At 45.0% G+C, this 23,801-nt stretch overlaps 1 protein-coding gene across 2 annotated transcripts in view; it reads left to right on the top strand.

The window, feature by feature from the left end:
- Positions 1-23,801, top strand: part of TMEM87A (transmembrane protein 87A) — a 160,647-nt gene that overhangs the window by 45,315 nt on the left and 91,531 nt on the right. For both annotated transcript variants that reach the window (XM_073610611.1, XM_073610610.1), the window contains exon 3: positions 7,324-7,412. In XM_073610611.1, coding sequence (XP_073466712.1) covers positions 7,324-7,412 — 89 coding nt within the window. The remainder of the gene's footprint in view (positions 1-7,323; positions 7,413-23,801) is intronic.

The following is a 23,801-nucleotide window of genomic DNA, read 5'->3' as shown; positions in this document are numbered from 1 at the left end:
GGATTCACACCTATGCATTTTAGTGCTTTTTGCATTTTGCAGATTTGCACTACAGAACGTGTTCAATAGGAAACCATGTTAAATGGACTGTAGTTCAAATCTGCAAAATGCAAAAAGCACTAAAACTGCATAGGTGTGAATCCAGCCTTAAACTTTACCATACGCACTGGTCATCTGCTATTCCCCTGAACCATTACTAGTTTGTGACCCTTCTTTTTGGCTTGGCATCTCCCCATGGGTATTCACCAAGGGTTGGAATGTCCTGCTGCTTCGAGCCGAATGTTTTTCTGCCCTGGGATTCAATCTCTTTATGTTCTTCTGGACCTGGGAAGAATTTGAATGGACTTTCAACCTTAAATGTTCTTGTACTGTATTTCTGCCTGGAGTTCCTGGGTTTGGTCCTACCCACCAGAAGCTTCAATCCCACATTTGTTTCTTGTGCTCACGCAGCTAGGCATCAGATCTGTTGTTGCATGTACGTTCTGGGTCTCATTCAGGTTAGCCCCTTATGCACAACACCATACTCGAGTTCAAGAACAAGTCTCCATACTTCCTGGACAGGGAGATCAGGCCAAGTCATCTATGCAATGCTTCTCTATTTTGGTGTGTTTACTTACTACTGCTGATTGCTAGGCAGTCTTTTCTTCCTTTTTCACCAGGAGATCATGAAAATGAATGCCTGCTCAATGAGCAGGGCAGGTGTACTGGATCACCTCTCTGCTCAGAGTCTTTCACCCTAGAACATGGGTGCCCAACCTGTGGCCCTCCAGCTGTTGCGAAAGTACAAGTCCCATCATGCCTCTGTCCTTTGGGAGTCCTGCTTGTAACTGCCAGCCTTGCAATGCCTCATGGGACTTGTAGTTCCGCAACAGCTGGAGGGCCACAGGTTGGGCACCCACGCCCTAGAAGAAGCCTGGTCAAGCCATCTATGTTCTGGAACTTCAGGCAATCAGTCCTGCGCCAGACTACCTCCAGGAAGGGTACCTATTAAGGGTACAGTCTGACAACTACATGACACTCTTGTTTAACCACTGAGGAGTTACAAAGGGGGAGGCCGAAGCTCTGGCGGTGTCCCACTTCTTGCAGTTGGCAGGAAAATAATTGCTCTGGATCCCCTTGTGGTATAAATTTCAGGCGTGAATTATTATCAGGCTGTCTTTCTAAGTTTCTAGACCTGAATCAAGAAGAGTGGTCTCTCCATTAGAAAACTTGCCATTAGTTGTGCCTGTTGTGGGGGTTGCCAGATGCTGGCAGATCTTGGTATCTTGCCTTAACTGCAAAGTGGACAGGTTTGTAGCCAAGACTAAGGATCCCTGGGCTGGAAGTTTTTAATCTGATAAAGCTTCTACTGTGGAGATTTGGGTAATTCTGGCCATATTGCAAATGGCCTGCTTGGTCCTGGTATGTGGTGGTAGTTTGTTTGGTCTTAGATGCTCCCTGGCACATTCCTCTTTGCACAGCTCCTCTGTCTCAAGGAGCAATCTTCCACCCTGCTTTACAGGCTCTGGTTTTAACAGCTTGACTGTCTGTAAGCCAGGTCTGATGCACAGGAGTCTACCTCTTGCTCCCATACCTATTTGTTGATTCTTTCCAACTTTTTGGTGGTTTTGGCTTGGAGAATTTTGGACTTAATAGCCTTGTCTTGCTTGCCTCGATATCTGGTCTTGGACAAACCATACTTTGCCCAAGGTGGCATCCTCTTTTCACTCAAGCAGGGATATTGTAGTCTTATGCTGTCCTAAACCAGTTTCTCAAAGGAAGGAGCTCAACTTTGCCAGGAAGTAGTCATGGTTGGTGATGTTTATACAAATGTTATGACCTACATTTTCCAAATGGATACCCTCTTTGTGGATACTGTCAGGTCACAGAATGGCTAGGTGGCCTCTATAACCACCATTTCTTGTTGGATTCTCCAAACTATAGTTCAGGCTTATGCACCTACATCTGGATCCTCAGTTTCTAGTTACTGACCTTTCTACTAGGGCAGTGACTGCTTTGTGGGCTTTTCACCACCAGACATCGGTTTCACAGGTGTGTACGCAGCTACATGGTCAATTACTTATACCTTTACCCGTTTTTGCAGGGTACTGCGGACAGAGTTGTGGCACCCTTGCAAAATTTCAAAAACATGGAGGGACTTTTGCCAACGTCCCAATTAATGTCAGTATTATGAAATTATGTTTTTGTGGTGTGACTTTTTAGGCACCATTGTATGCCAAAACTTATGATAGACTGTATATTAGAGGTCGACCGATATGGGTTTTTCTCTGGCCGATGCCAATATTTAGAAATTGCGGTGGCCGATGGCCGATATATGATGGCGATTTTTTTTCTTTCTTTTTTTTTTTCCTTCATCTCATAAAATCTAACAGTTAGACCCCTTTCACACTGGGGCGTTTTTCAGGCGCTTTTGGGCTAAAAATAGCGCCTGTAAAGTGCCTGTAAAACGGCTCCCCTGCAGTCTCATGCCCCGTACACACGGTTGGATTTTCCGACGGAAAATGTGTGATAGGACCTTGTTGTCGGAAATTCCGACCGTGTGTGGGCTCCATCACACATTTTCCATCGGATTTTCCGACACACAAAGTTTGAGAGCAGGATATAAAATTTTCCGACAACAAAATCCGTTGTCGGAAATTCCGATCGTGTGTACACAAATCCGACGGACAAAGTGCCACGCATGCTCAGAATAAATAAAGAGATCAAATCTATTGGCCACTGCCCCGTTTATAGTCCCGACGTACGTGTTTTAAGTCACCGCGTTTAGAACGATCGGATTTTCCGACTACTTTGTGTGACCGTGTGTATGCAAGACAAGTTTGAGCCAACATCCATCGGAAAAAATCCTAGGATTTTGTTGTCGGAATGTCCGAACAAAGTCCGACCGTGTATACGGGGCATCAGTGTGATATCCTGAGTGCTTTCACACTGAGGTGATGCGCTGGCAGGATGTTAAAAAAAAAAGTCCTGCAAGCAGCATCTTTGGAGCGTTGTATACCGCTGCTCCACCACTCCTGCCCATTGAAATGAATGCGTACCGCTGCCGAAGCACCTGCAAAGCGTTTCGGCAGCAGCGCTTCAGGGGTGCATTTAACCCCTTCTCGGCCGCTAGCTGGGTTATTAGCGCCCCGCTAGCAGCCAAATAGCGCCGCTAAAATGACGGTAAAGCGCCGCTAAAACTAACAGCGTTTTACCGTCAACGCTTGCCTGCTCCAGTGTGAAAGCAGCCTTAAGTAATAAGTGATACAGAAAATTTTTTACATTTAAACATTTATTAAACAAAACAAACCTCCAATTAGTTCACTTGTATGTATAATTTAGATTAACCACTTAAGGACCAGCCTCGTTTTGGATTTTAGGTGTTTACATGTTTAAAACAGGTTTTTCTGCTAAAAAATTACTTAGAACCCCCAAACATTATATATGGTTTTTCTTCTAACACCCTAGAGAATACAATGGCGGTCATTGCAATACTTTTTTTTGCACCGTATTTGCGCAGCGGTCTTATAAGCGCACTTTTTTTTGGAAAAAATTCACTTTTTTAATTAAAAAAATAAAACAACAGTAAAGTTATCCCAATTTTTTTTTATATTGTGAAATATAATGTTGCGCCAAGTAAATTGATACCCAACATGTCATGCTTGAAAATTGCGCCCACTCATGGAATGGCGTCAAACTTTTACCCTCAAAAATCTCCATAGGCGACGTTTAAAAAATTCTACAGGTTGCATATTTTGCGCTACAGAGGAGGTCTAGGGCTAGAATTATTGCTCTCGCTCTACCGGTCGCGGCGATACCTCACATGTGTGGTTTGACCACCGTTTTCATATGCGGGCGCTACTCGCGTATGCGTTCGCTTCTGCGCGCGAGCTCGTCGGGACAGGGGGTTTTAAAAATTTTTTTTTTATTTTTATTATTTATTTTACAATATTTTATTTATTTTTACACTGTTTAAAAAAAAAAAAAAATTGTGTCACTTTTATTCCTATTACAAGGAATGTAAACATCCCTTGTAATAGAAAAAAGCATGGCAGGACCTCTTAAATATGAGATCTGGGGTCAAAAAGACCTCAGATCTCATATTTACACTAAAATGCAATAAAAAAAAAAAAAAAAAAAAAAAAAGTCATTTAGAAAAATGACATTTGAAAAAATATGCCTTTAAGAGGCGTGGACGGAAGTGACGTTTTGACGTCGCTTCCGCCCAGCATGTCATGGAGACGAGTGAGCGCCATCTTGGCCTCACTCGTCTCCAGACACACCACGGCACAGGACGCGATCGCCTCCGCCGCTACCGACGGCTCCGGTAAGCGGCGGAGGGCACCGGATCGCGGCGGGAGGGGGGGGCCCTCTCCCGCCACCGATAAAAGTGATCTCGCGGCGAATCCGCCGCAGGGACCACTTTTATCTGAAAGCCGGCCGCCGCACGAAAACGGGGATACCGGGGTTATGGCAGCTAGCTGCTGCCATAACCCCGATATCCCCGTTCAAACTTAGGACGTACATAGTCATGCGGCGGTCGGGAAGTGGTTAAAAAAAAAAATAACTATATCTTAAATATTAAATACACAAAAACAGGTAATCAAAACTTTTGGACGAAAAAAATGGGCTAACTTTACTGCTTATTTTTTTTTTTTAATTTCATTAGTGTATTTTTTTTTTTTAAAAATTGCGTTTGAAAGACCGCTGCGCAAATACCGCATGACATAAAATATTGCAACAACCGCTATGTTATTCCCTAGGGTCTCTGCTAAAAAATATATATATATATATAATGTTTGGGGGTTCTAAGTGATTTTCTAGCAGAAAATACAGGATTTTTACTTGTAAGCAACAAGTGTCAGAAAAGATTTAGTTTTTAAATGGTTAAACTGAGAACTTCTACACACTGAGTTCAGTCTATTGATAAAAGAACCTGAAGATACAATGTTTCTTCTTATTAGACTTGGCAGGCTGCCCAGGGAGGAGAGAAGAAAACTTCAGACAATTTGCATTGACTTCTATTACAGAAGTCATTTGCAAGACACTGAAGTTATAATCGGCTTTTTTTATCAGCACAATCGGCCGATGCTGATTAAGTAAAAAAAAAGCCAAATATTGGCCGAAATATTGGTCGACCTCTACTGTATATAGATAAATTTAAACATTCAATATAGATTTTTTTATTTATTTATTTTTTTTATTGAACAAAAATTGCAAAAACAAGAAAAATGCTACATTTAAAATCAAGGCTGATGGCTGTTCCTTTCCTCAGGCAAGAGGATAAAATTTCACATTCTCTATTCCACCAAACATCAGAATGCAAACATCTTGCAAAAATATGGCATTGTTCTTGTGAATAAACCAACGCATTTCAAAGCATGCTACCTCAGAAGGTAGAGTGAGCATCTAGAATATACAAATTTTTCATTTTTTTTCTAGTCTGTAAAATATGCCAAGATTTACCAATCTTTAGCACTTACAAGAAATACCAAATTTTGGATTCAGTCAGCCAAACATTTAAAGGATACATTCACTTTTCTGGACATGTTACACTCCTATTTAGGGTGTAACATGTTCAGCATCTGCCTACATGCCCATGTCATTCATTTATAGATCCCTGTGACACAATGAACTACAAGTACTGTCTGCCTTTGCGGCTGATGGCTTGTAGTTCTCAATGAACTATCAGGGCACTGATGAGCGCTCTAGTTAGTTCATTGAGCTTCCTGTCATTCAATAACTGCCTGACTGTATCAGAGGTATGAGTAGACAGCTACACAGACACTCTAAAGGAACATGGCATTATACCTAGGATTTGTTGATCGTGGGTGCAATGCTTTACAGGCTCCTTAAAAATAAATAAATAAATGTACTTTTTTTTAACAGCAAAAAATACTCCTTTATTATTATTTTTTTTTTTTTTGTAAAGGCGAGCTTATCCTTTAAAACCATGGTCTGCTCTCCGTGTGGTCCACCCCCATTCAGATGCAGCAGGTAGCCAGTGAGGGGGGAGTGTGGATCCTGCTAGATTATGAGGTGCGAATCCACACCCTGTTGCTCATCATTGAGGTGGATAGGAAGAATTATGAACACACTATTCCTATTCATGAGGTATTGTGATTGGTGACAAGTTTAGATAAACAGCATACCTAATTCAGAGGGACCCATTCACAAAACTCAGTGTTTTAATTTCTATGAGGGTGAAATTTTGAGCATCCGGGGGGGCATGCTCTACTTTTTTTAAACCTCAGGGCACTATATTGATCTATTGAGGGTTTCTTGGGAGACATTTTGAAGTGTGTATGTGTATAAGAATGTGTGTGAACATGTGAAAGCATTGCTTTTTATTATCTTCACATGTTGGAGAGGTAAAGATGCAGCTTTCAAGGTTACAGTGTGTATAATATAAATATAAAATTTACTATAACTATTTATGTAGCGTAAAGTTAAGGAAATAAAGTTTTTGACACTTCCATTACTACATTCTTGATGTGGAGGGGATGCAAAGGTTGGTAGTATGTCTTGTTATAAATAATATGTGACTGTAGAGATTTTAAAGATGCACAAAACCAATAATGTCTGTGCACCCTTTAGGGCCTGTTCACACTACAACACCTTCATTTAGCATGTGGGCTGATTTCAGTTTCACTGTGTGATGCACTGGAACAGTTAATAAAAAAAAAAAAAAAAAAAAATTTTGGCCAGCTTTGAGAGTATAAACATATACACTCTATTCATGTCTCTGCACAGCAGTTTGGAGCCACCTGATGTGCCGCAGAAAAAGGCAGCATCTCTGTATTTTTTCACACTGCATATAACCACAGCATTGTAGTGTGAATGGGGCACATAGGAAACAATTGTTTTCTATGTGCATTAGTGGTGGCCTGCTTTGTTTTGTGCAAAAAAAACCAGGTCCCTGCTTATTGTGTGAACGGCCCTTAGAACAGTGGTTGTCAACGTAAGAGATCTAGAGGAGAACTGCATACCTCGTTTGTCAACCAAGGGGCTACACATATTTAGTATACCTAATATTACTGAAGATGGTTAGAGACTGCAGTATTTCTGGAAGAAATGGTCAGAATTTACGGACAAGCTACAGTTGTGGTTGGAAGACTAGAGTCTTTCAGAAATTGAGGACATGTTGCATGTCCCTGCCAATACACCCTTTACAAAACCATCACTTCCACTGCTGACTTATGGGGACCAATTGCTGAATGACAGGCACCAAAAGGGTACAGGTTTGGGCACCAGGGCTTTACAGTTTGACCTATGATCCTTCAAACTAATCTTGAGAAATATACCTTGCTTTGTTTTCTCTCATACTTCTCTGTTTTCTTTTAGTGGAAGGTAATCAGAGTCCCTGCAGCTATTTTACCGTTACCTGGTACCTGCGACATTGCAACTGTTACAATGAGATCTCTGGTATTGGGGTAAGTAAAGCAGCGGTTACTTGGTGGTATTGAAAAAAAGGCAATCAGGGAAATTTGTTAGCAAGCCACTGATGGCTTTCTTGATGATGGGATGGGAGTGGGACTGCAGCAAATTTGTGGCTGGTCTGTGAACATATTCAGGGGGCGGTATGGTATCAAAACCTTTTTTCCAAATAGCGAATTTTTATTATAAGTTTTAGTGATACAGAATAAAGGAACATGAATAATCACATACATTGTTCAATGCATCTATAAGTAGTTTTAAACATATATCCTGTATGGCGTACCTGTCTTTAGTTCCTATGTTAAACAAGAAAGCAAATGCGAACTTCATTTAGTTACTAACTGGTATTCCAGTCTTCTTGACTGGAATGGAGCTAATAAAAAAGGAAAAAAGAAACAAAAAAAAAAAACATGAAAATAAAACAGATATTTGTAGTTGAAAACAATGTTGCATAAACCTGTGGCATATAGGGATTAGATATAGGATAGGAAAGAAAGAAAGAAAGAAAGAAGGGGGAAGAGAAGAATAGCCTTCTAGTTGATTTTATTACCTGGTCATGGTGGATCCTCCCGGAGGTGCCACAGCTCCCAAACCCTGTTATGTGCCTCCAGTCTATCTTGGATTCTAGCTGTCATTTTCTCCATCAGCTCTACATCTCTGATTCTAGCGTATAGGTCTTCAGCTGAAGGCGGGGTAGTGCGTTTCCAATTCAAGGCTATTAGACAGCGCGCTGCCGTAAGTATGTGTCGCACTAATTTTTTGTATGGTCTACAAATTTTAAGTGGTGATAGTCCTAATAAGAAGAATTTTGGAGTCGCTTGTACTTCGGTTTCTAAGAGGTGGGCAAGGAGGTGACTAACCGTCTCCCAGTATTGGGCTAGCAGTGGGCAGGTCCAATACACGTGCAAAAGGGTTCCTTTGGCTCCCTGGCAACGCCAGCATTTATCTGAGCTATTTGGGAAGATCGTGTGTAGTACATCTGGGGTCATGTACCAAAAGTAGAGGATTTTATATGTGTTTTCTTTATACAGCGTGCACATTGAGCTCTTCGCTGCTTGGTTCCATATTGTCTGCCACTGTGCTAATGTGATGTCTTCCCCTAGGATCTTTTCCCACTTAAGCATGTAGTAATGCTTACTTTGTTCCTCTAGGGAGATGGTGTTCAAGATTTTATAGATCTCTGATATAATTCCCTTCTGTGTATTGCCTGCTAGAATAATGGTTTCGAACGGGGATGGGGGTGAAAATTGTAGATCAGGGGCTATGGTTAGCGCATAGTGTCTTATTTGTAGATACCCATAGAATGCTTGTTTTGGTATATCGTGTTTGGCCTGCAGATCTGAGAAAGACAAGAGCCTACGGGTTCTAGGATCTACTATACTCCCAAAATGGAACAAACTCCTGGAGGACCAGGGGTGTGACATCTGGCGTGTGAGACTATCTGGCACCTTGGGGTTACACATAAAAGAAGTCAGAGTTGATTTCTCCGAGATTAGTTTACTGGATTTAGCCAATGTGCGCCACGCTCTCTTTAACATGAGCATGGGGCCCAGCAGGCGTTCCGGGGCTACGTCCGCATCCGCATTCCATAGTAGACTGTTCGGGTGTATTGGAGCTAGCCATAGCTTTTCTATCTCTGTCCATTTGTTATATGATTTTTGCGTAAACCATGATGCCACAGCTCTCAGCTGTGTCGCTTGGTAGTATTTGACTATATTCGGGAAGGCAAGACCCCCCTCACTGCGCGACGCCATCAGCACTGTTTTTGAGATCCTATGCCTTTTGTAATTCCATACAAAGTGGAGTAAGTCTGTTTGGAGCTTTTTTAGATGTTTGAGTGGTATGGGTATAGGGAGTGTTTGGAAAAGGTATAAAAGTTTCGGAAGAATGGTCATTTTTATTGACGCGATTCGTCCTAATAAGGAGATACGATGTTTTTTCCATTGGAGCAGGAGGGATCTAATGTTAGCATAGAGGGGAGGAAAGTTCTCTTGGTACAGGGTATTAAATTTTGGGGGGATATTGGTCCCTAAGTATTTCAGGGCTGTTGTCTGCCAATTATAGTTGTAGTTGGATTTCAGGAGTTCCAGTTCTGCTTCCGGGAGATTAATGGGTAAAGCTTCTGATTTTGAAGCATTAATTTTGTATCCTGAAAGGACGCGGAAACGGTCCAGTTCAGCGTGTAGATTCGGGAGGGAGATGTGGGGTTGGGTCAGGGTGAGTATTATGTCATCAGCAAAGAGGGAGATCTTAAACTCCTTGTCTCTAACCGTTATTCCTCGTATGTTTAAATTATTCCTGATGGAGGCCGCTAGGGGTTCTACACATAGTGCGAACAATAGAGGTGAAAGCGGACATCCCTGCCTTGTGCCGTTTGATACTGTGAATGATGTTGAAAGGGCGAAGGGAGTCCTGACCTGTGAGGAGGGGTTAGAATATAAGTGTTTTATTGCCCGCAGGAAGGGGCCTCGGAAGCCCATATGGGTCAACGTGGCAAACAGGAACGGCCACCCCAGCCGATCAAATGCTTTTTCAGCGTCTAGACCTAGTAGTATAGAAGGGGCGCCATCCCTGTTCGCCACTTCCACTAGGTCTATCACTTTTCTAGTGTTATCTCCTGCTTGCCGCATTGGTACAAATCCCACCTGGTCCTTATGGATTAGTGATGGTAAAATCATATTCAGTCGGTTGGATAGAAGTTTGGTAAAAAATTTTAAGTCAGAATTTAGCAACGCAATGGGTCTGTAGTTTGCACATATAGATGGGTCTTTATCCGGTTTGGGGATTAGGGTGATAAAGGATTTCTGCATCTCCAGGGGTATTTGGGTATCTTGAAGGAAGGCGTTGAACAGTCTACTGAGATGGGGGAGTAATATAGGAAGAAATGCTTTATAGTATTCGTACGGGAAACCGTCCGGGCCCGGGGCCTTATGGGACGGTAAATTTTTAATGGTAAGCTCTATTTCCTCCTCTGTGATCTGGGCATTAAGTGCTATCAGGTCGGTTGATTGGAGATGGGGAATTCCACTTTGTTCTAAATATTGTTTCATCGTGTGGGTCAGGTCCGTGGAGGGAGGATTAGTGGGTATGTCCGGGTTGTTGTATAGTTTCTGGTAAAAGTCCGCGAATGTGCATGCAATGTCTTCAGGGTGTGATAATAGCTGTCCCATTTTATTTTTAATTTGGTTCGGGGATTGCATATGGGATCTCTCCCGTAATTTGTTGGCTAAGAGAGAGTGTGCCTTGTTCCCTTTGTCATAGAACCTCTGTTTCAGTCTCGTCAGAGCTTTCTCTACCTGTCCCATAGCTAGGTCACGGAGAGTTGTGCGGAGGTCAGTTATTCTCTTTAAGGTAGAGATTGTGGGGTTTGTCTGGAGCTGGATTTCGAGTGTTCTGAGTTCCCGTTCTGTTTTTACTTTGGCTACTAAGGCGTCTTTTTTTAATGCTGATGAAGTTGCTATGCATTTACCTCTAAGGACCGCCTTATGGGCCTCCCAAAGTATAGGGAGTGAGACTTCCTGATTGGAGTTTTCTAGAAAATAATGCTTGAGCGTAGAGGTTAATTCTGCTAGGGTTGGTTGGTGTTGGAGGAGAAATGTGTTCAGTCTCCAATTATAGGGTCTACGGATTGGGCTCTCTAGATCTAGTGTGATCAAGATGGGTGCATGGTCCGACCATGAAATGGGGCCTATTTGTGCTTTGCGTGTCAGTTTTAGTGTATAGTTATTAACAAAGAAATAGTCAATGCGGGTGTGTGTACGATGGGGTGCCGAGTAGAACGTGTACTGTCGGCTTTGTGGGCAGAGAGCCCTCCATGCATCAAAAAGTGCGTATCTTCTGGTAATTTGTCTGAATAGTCTCGAGTCTCTATGGGATCTAGGTGAAGGAGCGTGAGGGGTTATGGCCTGGCGGTCCGCAGTAGTCGACTGAATGAGGTTAAAATCACCTCCCAGAATAAGGACCTTGGGGGTGGACTTAAAAATTCGTGAAAGTACCTTAGATAGGAATCTATGCTGATTAACATTGGGGGCGTATATCGCACACAGCGTCAGTTCTTGTGTTTGCCAGAGACCTTTCAAGATTATGAAGTGGCCGTTTGGATCCCTATATTGGGTCACGCAGGTGAAGGGGGCCCCCCGTTTAAAAAGTATGGCTACCCCAGCTTTTTTGCGATTACCCGATGCGATGTATATTTGGGAATAATATCTGGATGCGAATGCAAACGAGCCCTCTTTATTATAATGGGTCTCCTGGACCATAACAATATCAGCTCCCGATTGTCTAAACTCCCTCAGCGCCAGATGTCTTTTTCTATTGGAGTTCAATCCATGTACATTTAATGATAATACCTTGGTCATGGTGTTGGTGGATAGGTGTGTGGGAATGTGCGCTTACCCGGTGATGGGTTGTTAACCTTTAGGACCCCAGGTTCAGAGTGGGCACCCTCCGGGAGGAGACCAGGAATCTTCATGCACAAATCCATGTACGAGGTAGGATGGCTGGAAAGTTGGAAAAAGAAGGAGAGATGGGAAGAAGAGAGAGGTACATTTAGTGCATAAAAATAACACAGATTCAACCCTATATTCCATCTATAAACGGCCAACAGGCCTGGACTAGAGCGGACCTCCGTGTGAACCCCCACCCCCATCCCGGATAGGGCGGGTATAGGGGCACGCCCAGGAGCCCGCGTCCCGTCAACTATAATTTTTCAGACTGTGCGCAGCCTAATACTACGCACTCGTGTCCAACCAACGAGGGTTAGAAACAATAGAAAAGGGGGAGGGGGAGTGATGGACAGTGGCTTCAGTGCCTGTCCTCTCAGGGCTCTTCTAAGACTAGCCCATAATAGTAAACTGTAGTTGGGCGTAGGGGTATAATCAAGCAAGATATTCTAGGGGGTCTAACAGACCATATGCTAGTTAAACATTTCTATCTACTGAGTCTAGGTACTCGAGTCTCTGAACTGTATGTTGTTGCCGGAAACGCTATTCAGCGGGCCTTGTGCTTGGCGGATTTACGTTGAGTGTCAGAGTTCCTGGGCCGGTTGGATGCAGGCACCTTTTGCCAGGTAACGGGCGGCGGTGGGGGAGTGGCAACTATATCCCACTCCGGTAGTTGTGGAGCTGTTATCTCAAGCGTGTCACAAAATGTGCGAAGATCTTCTGGGTATCGCAGTACTGCGGATTTTCCTTGGTGTTTTGCCGTGAGGCTAAAAGGAAAGCCCCATCTGTAGATAATGGCTTCTTTCTGGAGAAGTTGTAGGAGCGGTTGGAGGAGTCTACGTTTTTGCAGGGTTATCCACGATAGGTCAGGGTACAATTGTATCTGGGTATCCGCATAAGTTACTTTACGTGCCAGGCGTGCCTGCCTCATAATTTCCTCTTTAAGAGGGTAGGAGCTGATTTTGCATATAACGTCTCTTGGTTTGGAGGTGGCGCCTTTGGGCCTAAGCGCTCGGTGGGCTCTGTCCATTTCAATATGTTTAGAGGGGGGGTCCCCAGTAAGATTGTTGAAGACAGACTGCAGGATTGCTTGCAGATCTTCTGTGCTTTCTGATTCTGGAATGCCTCGTACCCGAATGTTATTGCGGCGCCCCCTATTGTCCAGGTCTTCCACGTGTCTCTGCATATCTCTCAGCATTGCTCTGTGGTCTGCTCCTTGGAGTTGTGTTCTGTGGACCGCTAGTTTCGTTTCTTGTATTTCTTCTTCGGCCATTTCCACTCTGTCTGCCAAATGTTTAAGGCCCGTTTGAAGTACTTGAATTTCCGTGCGACACGTGGATTTCACGTCTTCAATTAGTTGTCTGAAGTCCTCCTTAGTAGGCATGGCTTGCAGATAGGTTTGCCATTGTTGGGGCATGTGCGGGGGCAAGTAAGGATCCTGTGCAGGACTGTAGTAGTGGGGAGAAGGGGAGGACACACGTGGTGGGGAATGCGGTGGTAAAGCATCTGCTCCCTGAATGAACTGCATTCCAGTTGCTGAGGGGTCCCATGAATCCATGCATGCCCTTGTTTGCTGCTGATGTGGAAGGGGTCTGGTGTTAAGGTCCTCTGCTGGGGGGGAGGGTGAGGTACTGGCCTTCTGTGCATAAGACGGGGCTGTGATTTTATGCTGCTGCTGTAGACTGGGGTCCCTGGAGCGGGACAGTCTCTGCGTTTTGGGAGGGGGGGAGGTGATAACCCCTGCCCAGGCTCCCTCGTGTAGGCCATCAGGGAGGCTGTGGGTTCCAGCTTGCGGGCCCGCATGACTTGGCAGGGGGGGGAAGTCCCGGGAAATGTCCGAGGAGTCTGTGGACACTGATTCCATAGTCTGTGAGGGCGGCTCCGGAGCCGTCCTCAGAAGCCTCGGGAAGGCCGCCGAGCACTGAGTGTAGTGCGTGGGGGAGACGGGCGGCGTGGCGGGCCGGGATCCAAGTGTCCGCTCTGTGGGGATATCTGGGAGCTGTTGGGGACTCACCCTTCCCATGCTGGATGCCGTACCCTGGAGAGTCTCTGTGCCTCGCAGCGAGTTTTCAGAGGGCCGCTTCTCTATGTACGCTGGCTGTGAGGGCTGGGCGGGACTCCTCTGCATGCGGTCCGGAGTGTCCGGCGCCATATTGGCTTCCTCGTCCTGGGATATTCCGGGCTGAGAGAAATAGGAGCGGAGGTCCGTGGAGGTCCCCGGAGGGGGCAGGGATGATCCCCTAGGTCTGGAGGATCGAGTGGTCCTAGATTTGCCCATGTGGGTGCAGTAGAAATACCCCGAAAGTCGCCGTTAGTGCTGTGGGCTTAGGGAGCTGAGAGCTTAGGCTGCCATCAGGTTCGGCTTCCTATCAAAACCTTTTAACATACACAAAAGTGAAAATGTATTTGCCCCTTTCCTGTTTTTTTTTTTTCTTTTTGCATATTTTGCACACCTAAATGATTCAGATCATCAAACAAATTTTAATATTACACAAAGATAACCTTAGTAAATACAAAGCACAGTTTTTAAAATATGATTTAGTTTATTAAGGGAAAAAAGCTGTCCAAACCTGCCTGGCCCTTTGTAAAAAAGTAATTGCTCCCCCTTGCTAAATCATGATTGAACTGTGATTAACCACATTTTTTGGAAAGCTGAGTTAAGTTTCACTTGCCACACTCAGGCCTAATTACTGCCAGACCTGTTGAATCAAGAAATCACTTAAATAGAAGCTGTCTGACAAAGTAAAGCATAATGAAAGATTTCATAAAGCAACACATCATACCACGATCTAAAGAAATTCAAGAACAGATGGAAAACAAAGTAATTGACATGTAAGAGTCTGCAAAGGGTTACAAAGCCATTTCTAAGGCTTTGGGACTCCAGTGAACCACCATGAGAGCCATTATACACAAATGGAGAAAACCTGGAACAGTTGGGAACCTTCCAGGAGTGGCCAGCCTACCAAAATTACCCGAAGAGCACAACGTCGACTCATCTAGGAGGTCCTAAAAGAACTCAGAACAACATCTAAAGAACTGCAGGCCTCACTTGTCTCAGTTTAGGTAGGTGTTCATGATTCAACAAGAAAGAGACTGGGCAAAAATGGCATCTATGGGAGAGTTCCAAATCGAAAGCCATTGCTAACCAAAAAGAACACAGAGGCTCCCATTTGCCAAAAAATATCTTCATTATCCCTAAGACTTTTGGGCAAATATTCTGTGGACCGATGAGACAAAAGTTTAACTTTTTGGAAAGTGTGCTTCCCGATACATCTGGCGTAAAACTAACACAGCATTAAATAAAAAAGGACATCATACCAGCAGTCAAACGTGGCGGCGCTAGTGTGATAGTCTGGGGCTGCTTTGCAGAGATAATGTCCTGCCTTCAGTTTGTGACCTCAAGCTCATGTGCACTTGGGTTATGTAGCAGGACAGTGATCCAAAACATACCAGCAAGTCCACCTCTGAATGGCCCAAAAAAAAAAAAAAAAATTAAGGTTTTGGAGTGGGGTAGTCAAAGTCCGAACTTAAATACAATTGAGATGCTGTGGCATGACCATAAACAGGCTATTCTTGCTTTTAAACTCTCCAACATGGCTGATTTAAAACAATTCTGCAAAGAAGAGTGTGCCAAAATTCCTCCACAGCGATATGAAAGACTCTTTGGGCAGAAATCTCGCTGGATAATTACTAGGGCCTATTATCTAAATGTCCATGGGTATCTCATTGAATTAACATTAGGTTGGTTGAGATTTAAAGAGACCTATAGATTGGAGATCAACCTCTAGTTTGCTTGTTCTGTTCTGGAGCCCAGATAAAGGCAAGAAGGCGTCAAAATATTACTATCACAAGGTGATTGAAATGTGCAATGATGGAAGCCTACCAGGCATCATTGTTGTTTCCTCCTGGAAAATATCAAATCTCATTCAGACAGAGCAGGGGCCATTTCTTGGGCTGGAAATGTCAGCGCTTCTCCTCCCCAGATCTGTAAAACCGCATCCGGGTCCAGTTTCCAAACCTTCATAAACATTACCCACCAGGCCTGTTCTCTAATCAGAAACAGGCTGTTGGGAGGAAGGTGCTTAAAGAGGAGCTCCACCTTAAAAAAAAATATTAAAAGCCAGCAGCTACAAATACTGCAGCTGCTGACTTTTAATAAATGGACACTTGCCTGACCCAGGGTCCAGCGATGTCGGCAGCCGAAGCCGATCAATCGCTCGGCTCTCAGCTGCCCCCGCCGCCATCCTCGGTCAGGGAATCGGGCAGTGAAGCGCTGCGGCTTCACTGCCCGGTTCCCTACTGCGCATGCTCGAGTCGCGCTGCGTCACTGCACTGGTCCCCGTTGTGTTCTGGGAACTGTGTTTCCCAGAACACAACAGGGGGGAGGGGGGGGCGGGAATTTGCTGATATTCTGCCGCTGTCTAAGCCCAGAAGTGGCTGCAGATACCTGTATTAGACAGGTATCTGCAACCCCCCCCCCTCCCCCCTGAAAGGTGCCAATTGTGGCACCGGAGGAGGGAAGGAATCCGATGAGCGGAAGTTCCACTTTAGGGTGGAACTCCGCTTTAAAGCTGTGGTCCTGCCCTGATCAGATAGTTCTATTTTGTCCTCTCTGTAAGCTGTCATGGAAGATGACTTGGGAAAACAAGAGTTATTACCCATTAACTAATTTTCCAGGAAAGCGTCAGTTCCCTCCTTTGTTTTTATAAGTCTAATGATGTAATCCTAAACTCGCTGCACTAATGGGATTTTTTTATTGTTTTATCTGTGCCTTCGGTTATTTATTAATACTGAGGGGATACTGCCTGTGGGTTGTCTTTTATAATGTGGATCTTGTGTTTCCTGTGCTAGGTAGGAGGAGCCCCTCTCTCTCTCTCTCCCTCCCTCTCACCCCCTCTCTGTCTGTCTGTAAGCCGCCCTGGAACATTCCTGGAAAATTAGTTAATGGGTAATAACTTGTTTTTTACATAGGGCCAAGCAAGTTTGCAGGCTTAATAAATGACACTGAATCAATCAGGTATCAACACATAGTGGTAATGTGGATACAAATAACATACTAAGTGCCACGTCCCGAAATCATTGTTAGGTATAGAGATAAATCTGGGCTTGGACCTTATAGGCACAATAATCAATTTTTTATAATTAAAAATGGAATTTTATTAAATATATAAAGTATTGTATTAAAAACAAGAGAAAAAAGAAGCAAATACAGAAATCAGTTCATAGAGATACAGTTACAGTTATACACTCCATACATAGCTCAGTATCATGTAAACAAGTTATATGAGGATAGAATACCAGTCATTCCACCATAAGTTACTTTGTTGTCAAGGAGGAGATATGTAGTTATGGATAATGGGTGTCTAGCACTCGCTCAACATGTTACATACCATAGCGCTTCTTCAGGAGCATGGAACAAATTTGCTGAAATACATAAAACATCAAATAAATATAACTCAAAATCATTAACTAGTTGATATAGTAATACCTCAAATATAGCAATATCAATATATACATAAATTGCAACTTTGAAATCACATTGTCATTTAAACTACATTTTGTAATATTAAACTTTTTTGATGATCTGAATCATTTAAGTGTGACAGTATGCAAAAAACAAAAAAAACAGAACGTGGGCAAATACTTTTTCACAGCAGCATAAATGTGCTTCCCAATAAGCTCCAGGTGGATGTATTGGATGGCAAAGAAGTTATTGGCTCTCCACATGCCCCCTGTCGTGTCGCATAATAAAGTTGACGGGACACAGGGAGAGGCATTCCTGGAAAGTTCTGCCTTCTGAAAACATCCTACTGGCCAGTTATGCTTTGCGCACTGTGAGGTGGTATAGGAGCTTGTTCAAGATATTCCTTGGACTCGGGGTCAGGTCACAACGGATATGGCTGCAAGCTCAATACCTACTGCTCAACAGTGACCACCACTACGTCCACAGTTTAATCAATTTTTAAGCTGATGTCATTGCCCTGTACGACTGGAGAAGTATACTGTAGATATGTGGACTTCATACAGCAGATTTTATGTTTTTTTAAAGTGTACTTTCTTTCTCGAACATCACGGGACACAGAGCCACAGTAATTACTGATGGGTTATATAGGTATCACTGGTGATTGGACACTGGCACACCCTATCAGGAAGTTCAACCCCCTATATAATCCCTCCCCCTTGCAGGGATACCTCAGTTTTTACGCCAGTGTCTTAGGTGATGGACGTGTAAAGATGTCCTGTGCTGAGCTCCAAAGGGAATATCCTAAGATCCTATACTGGGGCAAGCCAGGCGAACCGGATCCATTCAAAGTGTCTTTTCATGGCCGAATTGAATGGTACCCGGGCCTCGTGTCCGAAGAAATGAGGTTTTACCCGTAATGCTTTTCTTTTTAGAGAGCTGGACCCCGCAGATCAGAAAATGGCTTTAAACTTCCTAATTTCTGGCGAGGTGCTTTACGGTCCCAGAACTGTTGGATCCCCCTACTGATGGGGCCCCAGTCTCTGACGGTTTTTTCAAACGGAGCCCACCATGAGAGGTGAAGATTGGGTCTGTGTAAACAGCACCCTGCGGCTGGATAAGGTAAGAGGAGATTCCACAGAATTTTTGAGTTCTAGTGGCTTTTCTCCTTTAAGGTAAATGCATGCTATGCCTATTGTGACCACCGGGGGCTGCCAAGAGCACAAACCTACACATGCTGACTGACTGTCTCAGGTGTTCAGTGCTGATTATGTGCCAGCATCTCAAAGCAGGCTGCAAGCAGGTAAGGTGGAAAGGGGCATTTCTCATGTTTGAATGTTCCCCCCAGGCTAGAGAGGGGGCACAGGGGTCTAGAAAGTGTTTATACCACCCGGGCTCTGCGGCCTAATGGCCACCATCTCTGAAGATAGCCGTTCAGGCAGATCTTGTTACCAGTCTCCCTCCTTCCCCCCCCCCCATCCCCAGCCTTTTCTCCAGAAGCATGACAGGAGAGTCGGCAGTGCGGGAAGCGCTCGTTTTTTTCAAAACTCGAGGGGGGGGGCGGTAGAGGAGGGGGCGGGATGTCAGCACAGAGTGCTTAGACTCCCACTCAGGCCAGCTGCAGGCTATTAAAGGCACTCTGTACAGGTGCACTCAGCCTTCTGAGAGACACAGAGCTGACGGTCGCATGTAAGGTGGGACACAGGCATTCTCCTAGGCAGCATTTACTGAAGTAACACCAGACTGAGCATTGGGTAGCAAGGCTTTTAGCCAGACTACATCGCTCAGCGGGCAGTGTTCATTTGTATACCTCACACCTTGTTGCTTTGCACTATGGGTAGAAGAGGTTCAAGCACCCCAGGAACCAGAGACACTAGGGGATCTCGTTCAGGTTCTGAGGGCCCCCTGTCGGCAGCATCCTCCCCCCCTAAAGATGGGCCAGGGACGGCTAGCCAGGGAGAGCCATCGGGGTCAGGGGCTACACCTGCTTCTGGCACTTCAGCCCCTGTATATATTACACAAGAGGTTTTTTCCTCAACCATTAATGGTCTAGAGGAAAGATTAATGGCCGTGATTACGTCTTCACTCAGTGGAAGAAAACGCACTAGGCTTTCCTCTGTTCCCCAAGACCCTCAGACAGAGGAGTTCTGGGATAAAGGAGATGAATCCCTTTCAGAGGATTGGGATGGGATGGATGATTCCTCTTCGGAGGATTCAGGTGGAGAGGGACCTTCTGCGACTTCCCAAGAGGAGAAAGTCTTAGTGCAGATCCTCACTGGATTGGTCCGCTCCACATTTAAGTTGCCCATACCTGAAACTGCTAAAGAATCCTCTTCTGCTTTGGGGTCACTGAAACCTTTCCAAGCAGCACATGCTTTTCCTGTTCATACTTTACTTGAAAAGCTTATTTATTCTGAGTGGGATCACCCAGACAAACGTTTTTTTCCGCCGAGAAAGTTTTCAACACTTTATCCGATGGAAGAAAAGTTTATTAAAATGTGGGGAATACCGGCTATTGATGCCGCCATTTCCTCCGTAAATAATAGCCTGACTTGTCCTGTAGACAATGCTCAGATGCTCAGGGATCCTGTAGATAAAAGGATGGAATCCCTATTGAAGGATGTTTTCTCCTTAGCAGGATCAGTGGCCCAACCTGCAGTAGCAGCGATTGGAGTCTGTCAATACTTAAGAGACCATGTTAAGCAGGTCATCAAAGTATTACCTGAACAGCAGGCCCAGGGGTTTGCTAACCTTCCAGCGGCCTTATGCTTTGTGGTTGACGCCATTAGAGATTCTATCGTGCAAACCTCCCGTCTTTCACTGGGGTTGGTGCATATACGTAGAATCCTATGGTTGAAAAATTGGTCAGCCGAAGCACCATGTAAGAACCTACTGGCTGGGTTTCCATTTCGTGGTGCAAGGTTGTTTGGAGAGGACTTGGATAACTATATCAAGAGAATCTCTTGTGGGAAAAGCACTCTCTTACCTGTCAAGAAGAAGAGTAAGCGTCCCTCTTTCAAACGGACTCTTTCCCCAGCGCTGGGGGCTTCAGCCTCCAGGCAGTCTCGACGGCCGCCTCCATCGGGGTCCAGAGACAAGAGTCAACCCCAGGGACAAAAGAAGTCCTGGGGAAAGAAGCCTACTAGGCAAAACACTAAGACCTCTGCATGAGGGGGCGCCCCCGCTCACTCGAGTGGGGGGAAGACTGCGACAGTTCTCAGAGCTCTGGCACGAGGACTTCCAGGACAGATGGGTAGTCTCCACGGTAACCTTAGGGTACAAGCTGGAGTTTCAGGAATTCCCTTCTCCTCGGTTCCTCAGATCAAATGTTCCCAGAGACCCAGAGAAGAAGCAGTCGCTCCTTCTAGCGTTAGAGCGACTTTTGTCGCAGGAGGTCATTATGATAGTTCCCGCAAAGGACCAGGGATTGGGCTTCTATTCCAACCTTTTTACGGTCCAAAAGCCAAATGGGGATGTCAGGCCCATTTTGGACTTAAGGGATCTGAACCGATTCCTAAGGATTCAATCCTTCCGCATGGAATCAATTCGAACAGTAGTTCCCACCCTGCAGGGAGGAGAATTTCTGGCATCAATAGACATCAGAAATGCATATCTGCATGTGCCCATTTTTCCTGCTCATCAGAAGTTTCTGCGCTTCGAGGTAGGAGGGCGCCATTTCCAGTTTGTGGCTCTGCCTTTCGGGATAGCCACTGCACCTCGAGTGTTCACAAAGATCTTGGCTCCTCCTCTGGCCAGATTAAGGGCTCAGGGTATAGCTGTCATAGCATACCTAGACGACCTGCTCTTGATAGACCGGTCGGTAGCCTCTTTGAATGGAAACTTGAGGACCACGGTCAGGTATCTAGAACACCTGGGTTGGATCCTCAACTTAGAAAAGTCTTTCCTAAAACCAGTAAGAAGACTGGAGTATTTAGGTCTGATTATAGATACAAGCCAGGAGAAAATATTTCTACCCCAGGCAAAGATCACTGCTTTGAGAGAGCTGATTCTGACAGTAAGGACCAAGAAGGGTCCCTCAGTCCGCCTTTGTATGAGGCTACTAGGGAAGATGGTGTCTTCATTCGAAGCAGTTCCCTATGCTCAGTTTCACTCAAGAATGCTGCAACACAGTATTCTGTCGACCTGGAACAAGAAGGTTCAGGCATTAGACTTTCCGATGCACCTGTCGCATGCGGTGCGTCAGAGCCTCAATTGGTGGCTCATACCCGAAAACCTGCAGAAGGGGAAATCCTTTCTACCGGTTACCTGGATGGTGGTAACAACAGATGCCAGTCTGTCAGGTTGGGGAGCAGTTCTGGAACAGGCTGCGGTCCAAGGGGTATGGTCCAAGACAGAGAGGACCTTAACCATCAACATTCTGGAGATCCGGGCGATACATCTAGCTCTAAAAGCCTGGACTATCAGGCTACAGGGTTGTCCGGTCAGGATCCAGTCCGACAATGCCACAGCAGTGGCTTATGTCAATCATCAGGGAGGCACCCGGAGCCGAGCTGCTCAAAAAGAGGTGAACCAGATCTTAGTCTGGGCAGAGATGCATGTGCCATGCATATCGGCAGTTTTCATCCCGGGAATAGAAAATTGGCAGGCGGACTATCTAAGTCGCCAGCAGTTACTTCCAGGGGAATGGTCTCTGCATCCCGACGTCTTTTGGGCCATATGCCAAAGATGGGGGGTTCCAGATGTAGATCTCTTTGCATCCCGATTCAACAAAAAGATAGACAGATTTGTGGCAAGGACAAAAGATCCTCTTGCATGCGGGACGGATGCGTTGGTGATTCCGTGGCATCGGTTCTCACTGATTTACGCATTCCCGCCTATTCTGCTACTACCACGACTCCTTCGCAGGATCAGGCAGGAAAGGAAGTCGGTACTTCTGGTGGCCCCCGCTTGGCCCAGAAGGACTTGGTATGAAGAAATAGTAAGGATGACGGTAGGTTCCCCGTGGACACTACCGGAACGCCCAGACCTGTTATCTCAAGGTCCAGTGTTCCATCCTGCCTTACAAACGCTAAATTTGACGGTTTGGCTATTGAGACCCACGTTCTGAAGAGTCGTGGGCTCTCAGGTCCTGTCATATCTACCTTGATTAATGCAAGGAAGCCAGCTTCCAGGATGATTTATCATAGAGTCTGGAAGGCTTATATAACCTGGTGTGAATCCAGAGGTTGGCATCCCAGGAAATATGTCATAGGTAGAATCCTTGATTTTCTACAGATGGGATTAGAGATGAAGCTGGCCTTGAGTACCATCAAGGGCCAGGTCTCTGCTTTATCAGTATTATTTCAGCGGCCACTTGCTTTGCGTTCTTTGGTCCGAAACTTTATGCAGGGGGTGATGCGTCTTAATCCTCCGGTTAAAGCGCCCCTAAACCCCTGGGACTTGAATTTGGTCCTGGCTGTGTTACAGAAACGGCCTTTTGAACCAATAAGTCAGATTCCTTTGGTCTTGTTGACAAGGAAATTAATTTTTCTGGTGGCCATCTCTTCTGCTAGAAGAGTATCAGAATTAGCAGCTCTTTCCTGTAAGGAGCCTTATTTGATTATACACAAGGATAGAGTGGTACTACGCCCTCATCCTAGTTTTTTACCGAAGGTGGTTTCTGATTTTCATTTAAACCAAGACATTGTTCTACCTTCCTTTTTTCCAGATCCCTGTTCTCCGGAAGAGAGATCTCTACATTCGTTGGATGTAGTAAGAGCAGTTAAGGCCTATCTAGGGGCAACTACTCAGATCCGCAAGACGGATGTTTTGTTTGTGCTGCCAGAGGGTCCCAATAGAGGACAGGCAGCGTCAAAAGCTACCATTTCTAAATGGATTCGACAGTTGATCATTCAAGCTTACGGTTTGAAACAGAAGATTCCTCCGTTTCAGATCAGGGCACATTCCACAAGGGCTATTGGTGCTTCTTGGGCAGTGCATCACCGGGCCTCTATGGCTCAAATCTGCAAGGCCGCAACCTGGTCTTCAGTTCATACATTCACCAGATTCTATCAGGTGGATGTGAGAAGGCATGAGGATATCGCCTTTGGGCGTAGTGTGCTGCAGGCAGTGGTACAGGGTCCTCAGGTCTGATTGCACCCTACTTGGTCGTGGTTCCCCCCCCTCAGGTAGCATTGCTCTGGGACATCCCATCAGTAATTACTGTGGCTCTGTGTCCCGTGATGTTCGAGAAAGAAAATAGGATTTTTTAAAACAGCTTACCTGTAAAATCCTTTTCTTTCGAAGGACATCACGGGACACAGAAGTCCCACCCCTCTTCTAATACACTATATTGCTTGGCTACAAAACTGAGGTATCCCTGCAAGGGGGAGGGATTATATAGGGGGTTGAACTTCCTGATAGGGTGTGCCAGTGTCCAATCACCAGTGATACCTATATAACCCATCAGTAATTACTGTGGCTCTGTGTCCCGTGATGTCCTTCGAAAGAAAAGGATTTTACAGGTAAGCTGTTTTAAAAAA

Source organism: Aquarana catesbeiana, linkage group LG13 (assembly GCF_042186555.1).
Source record: "Aquarana catesbeiana isolate 2022-GZ linkage group LG13, ASM4218655v1, whole genome shotgun sequence".
NCBI lineage: Eukaryota > Metazoa > Chordata > Amphibia > Anura > Ranidae > Aquarana > Aquarana catesbeiana.
This window is presented reverse-complemented; position numbering and strand designations above follow the sequence as displayed.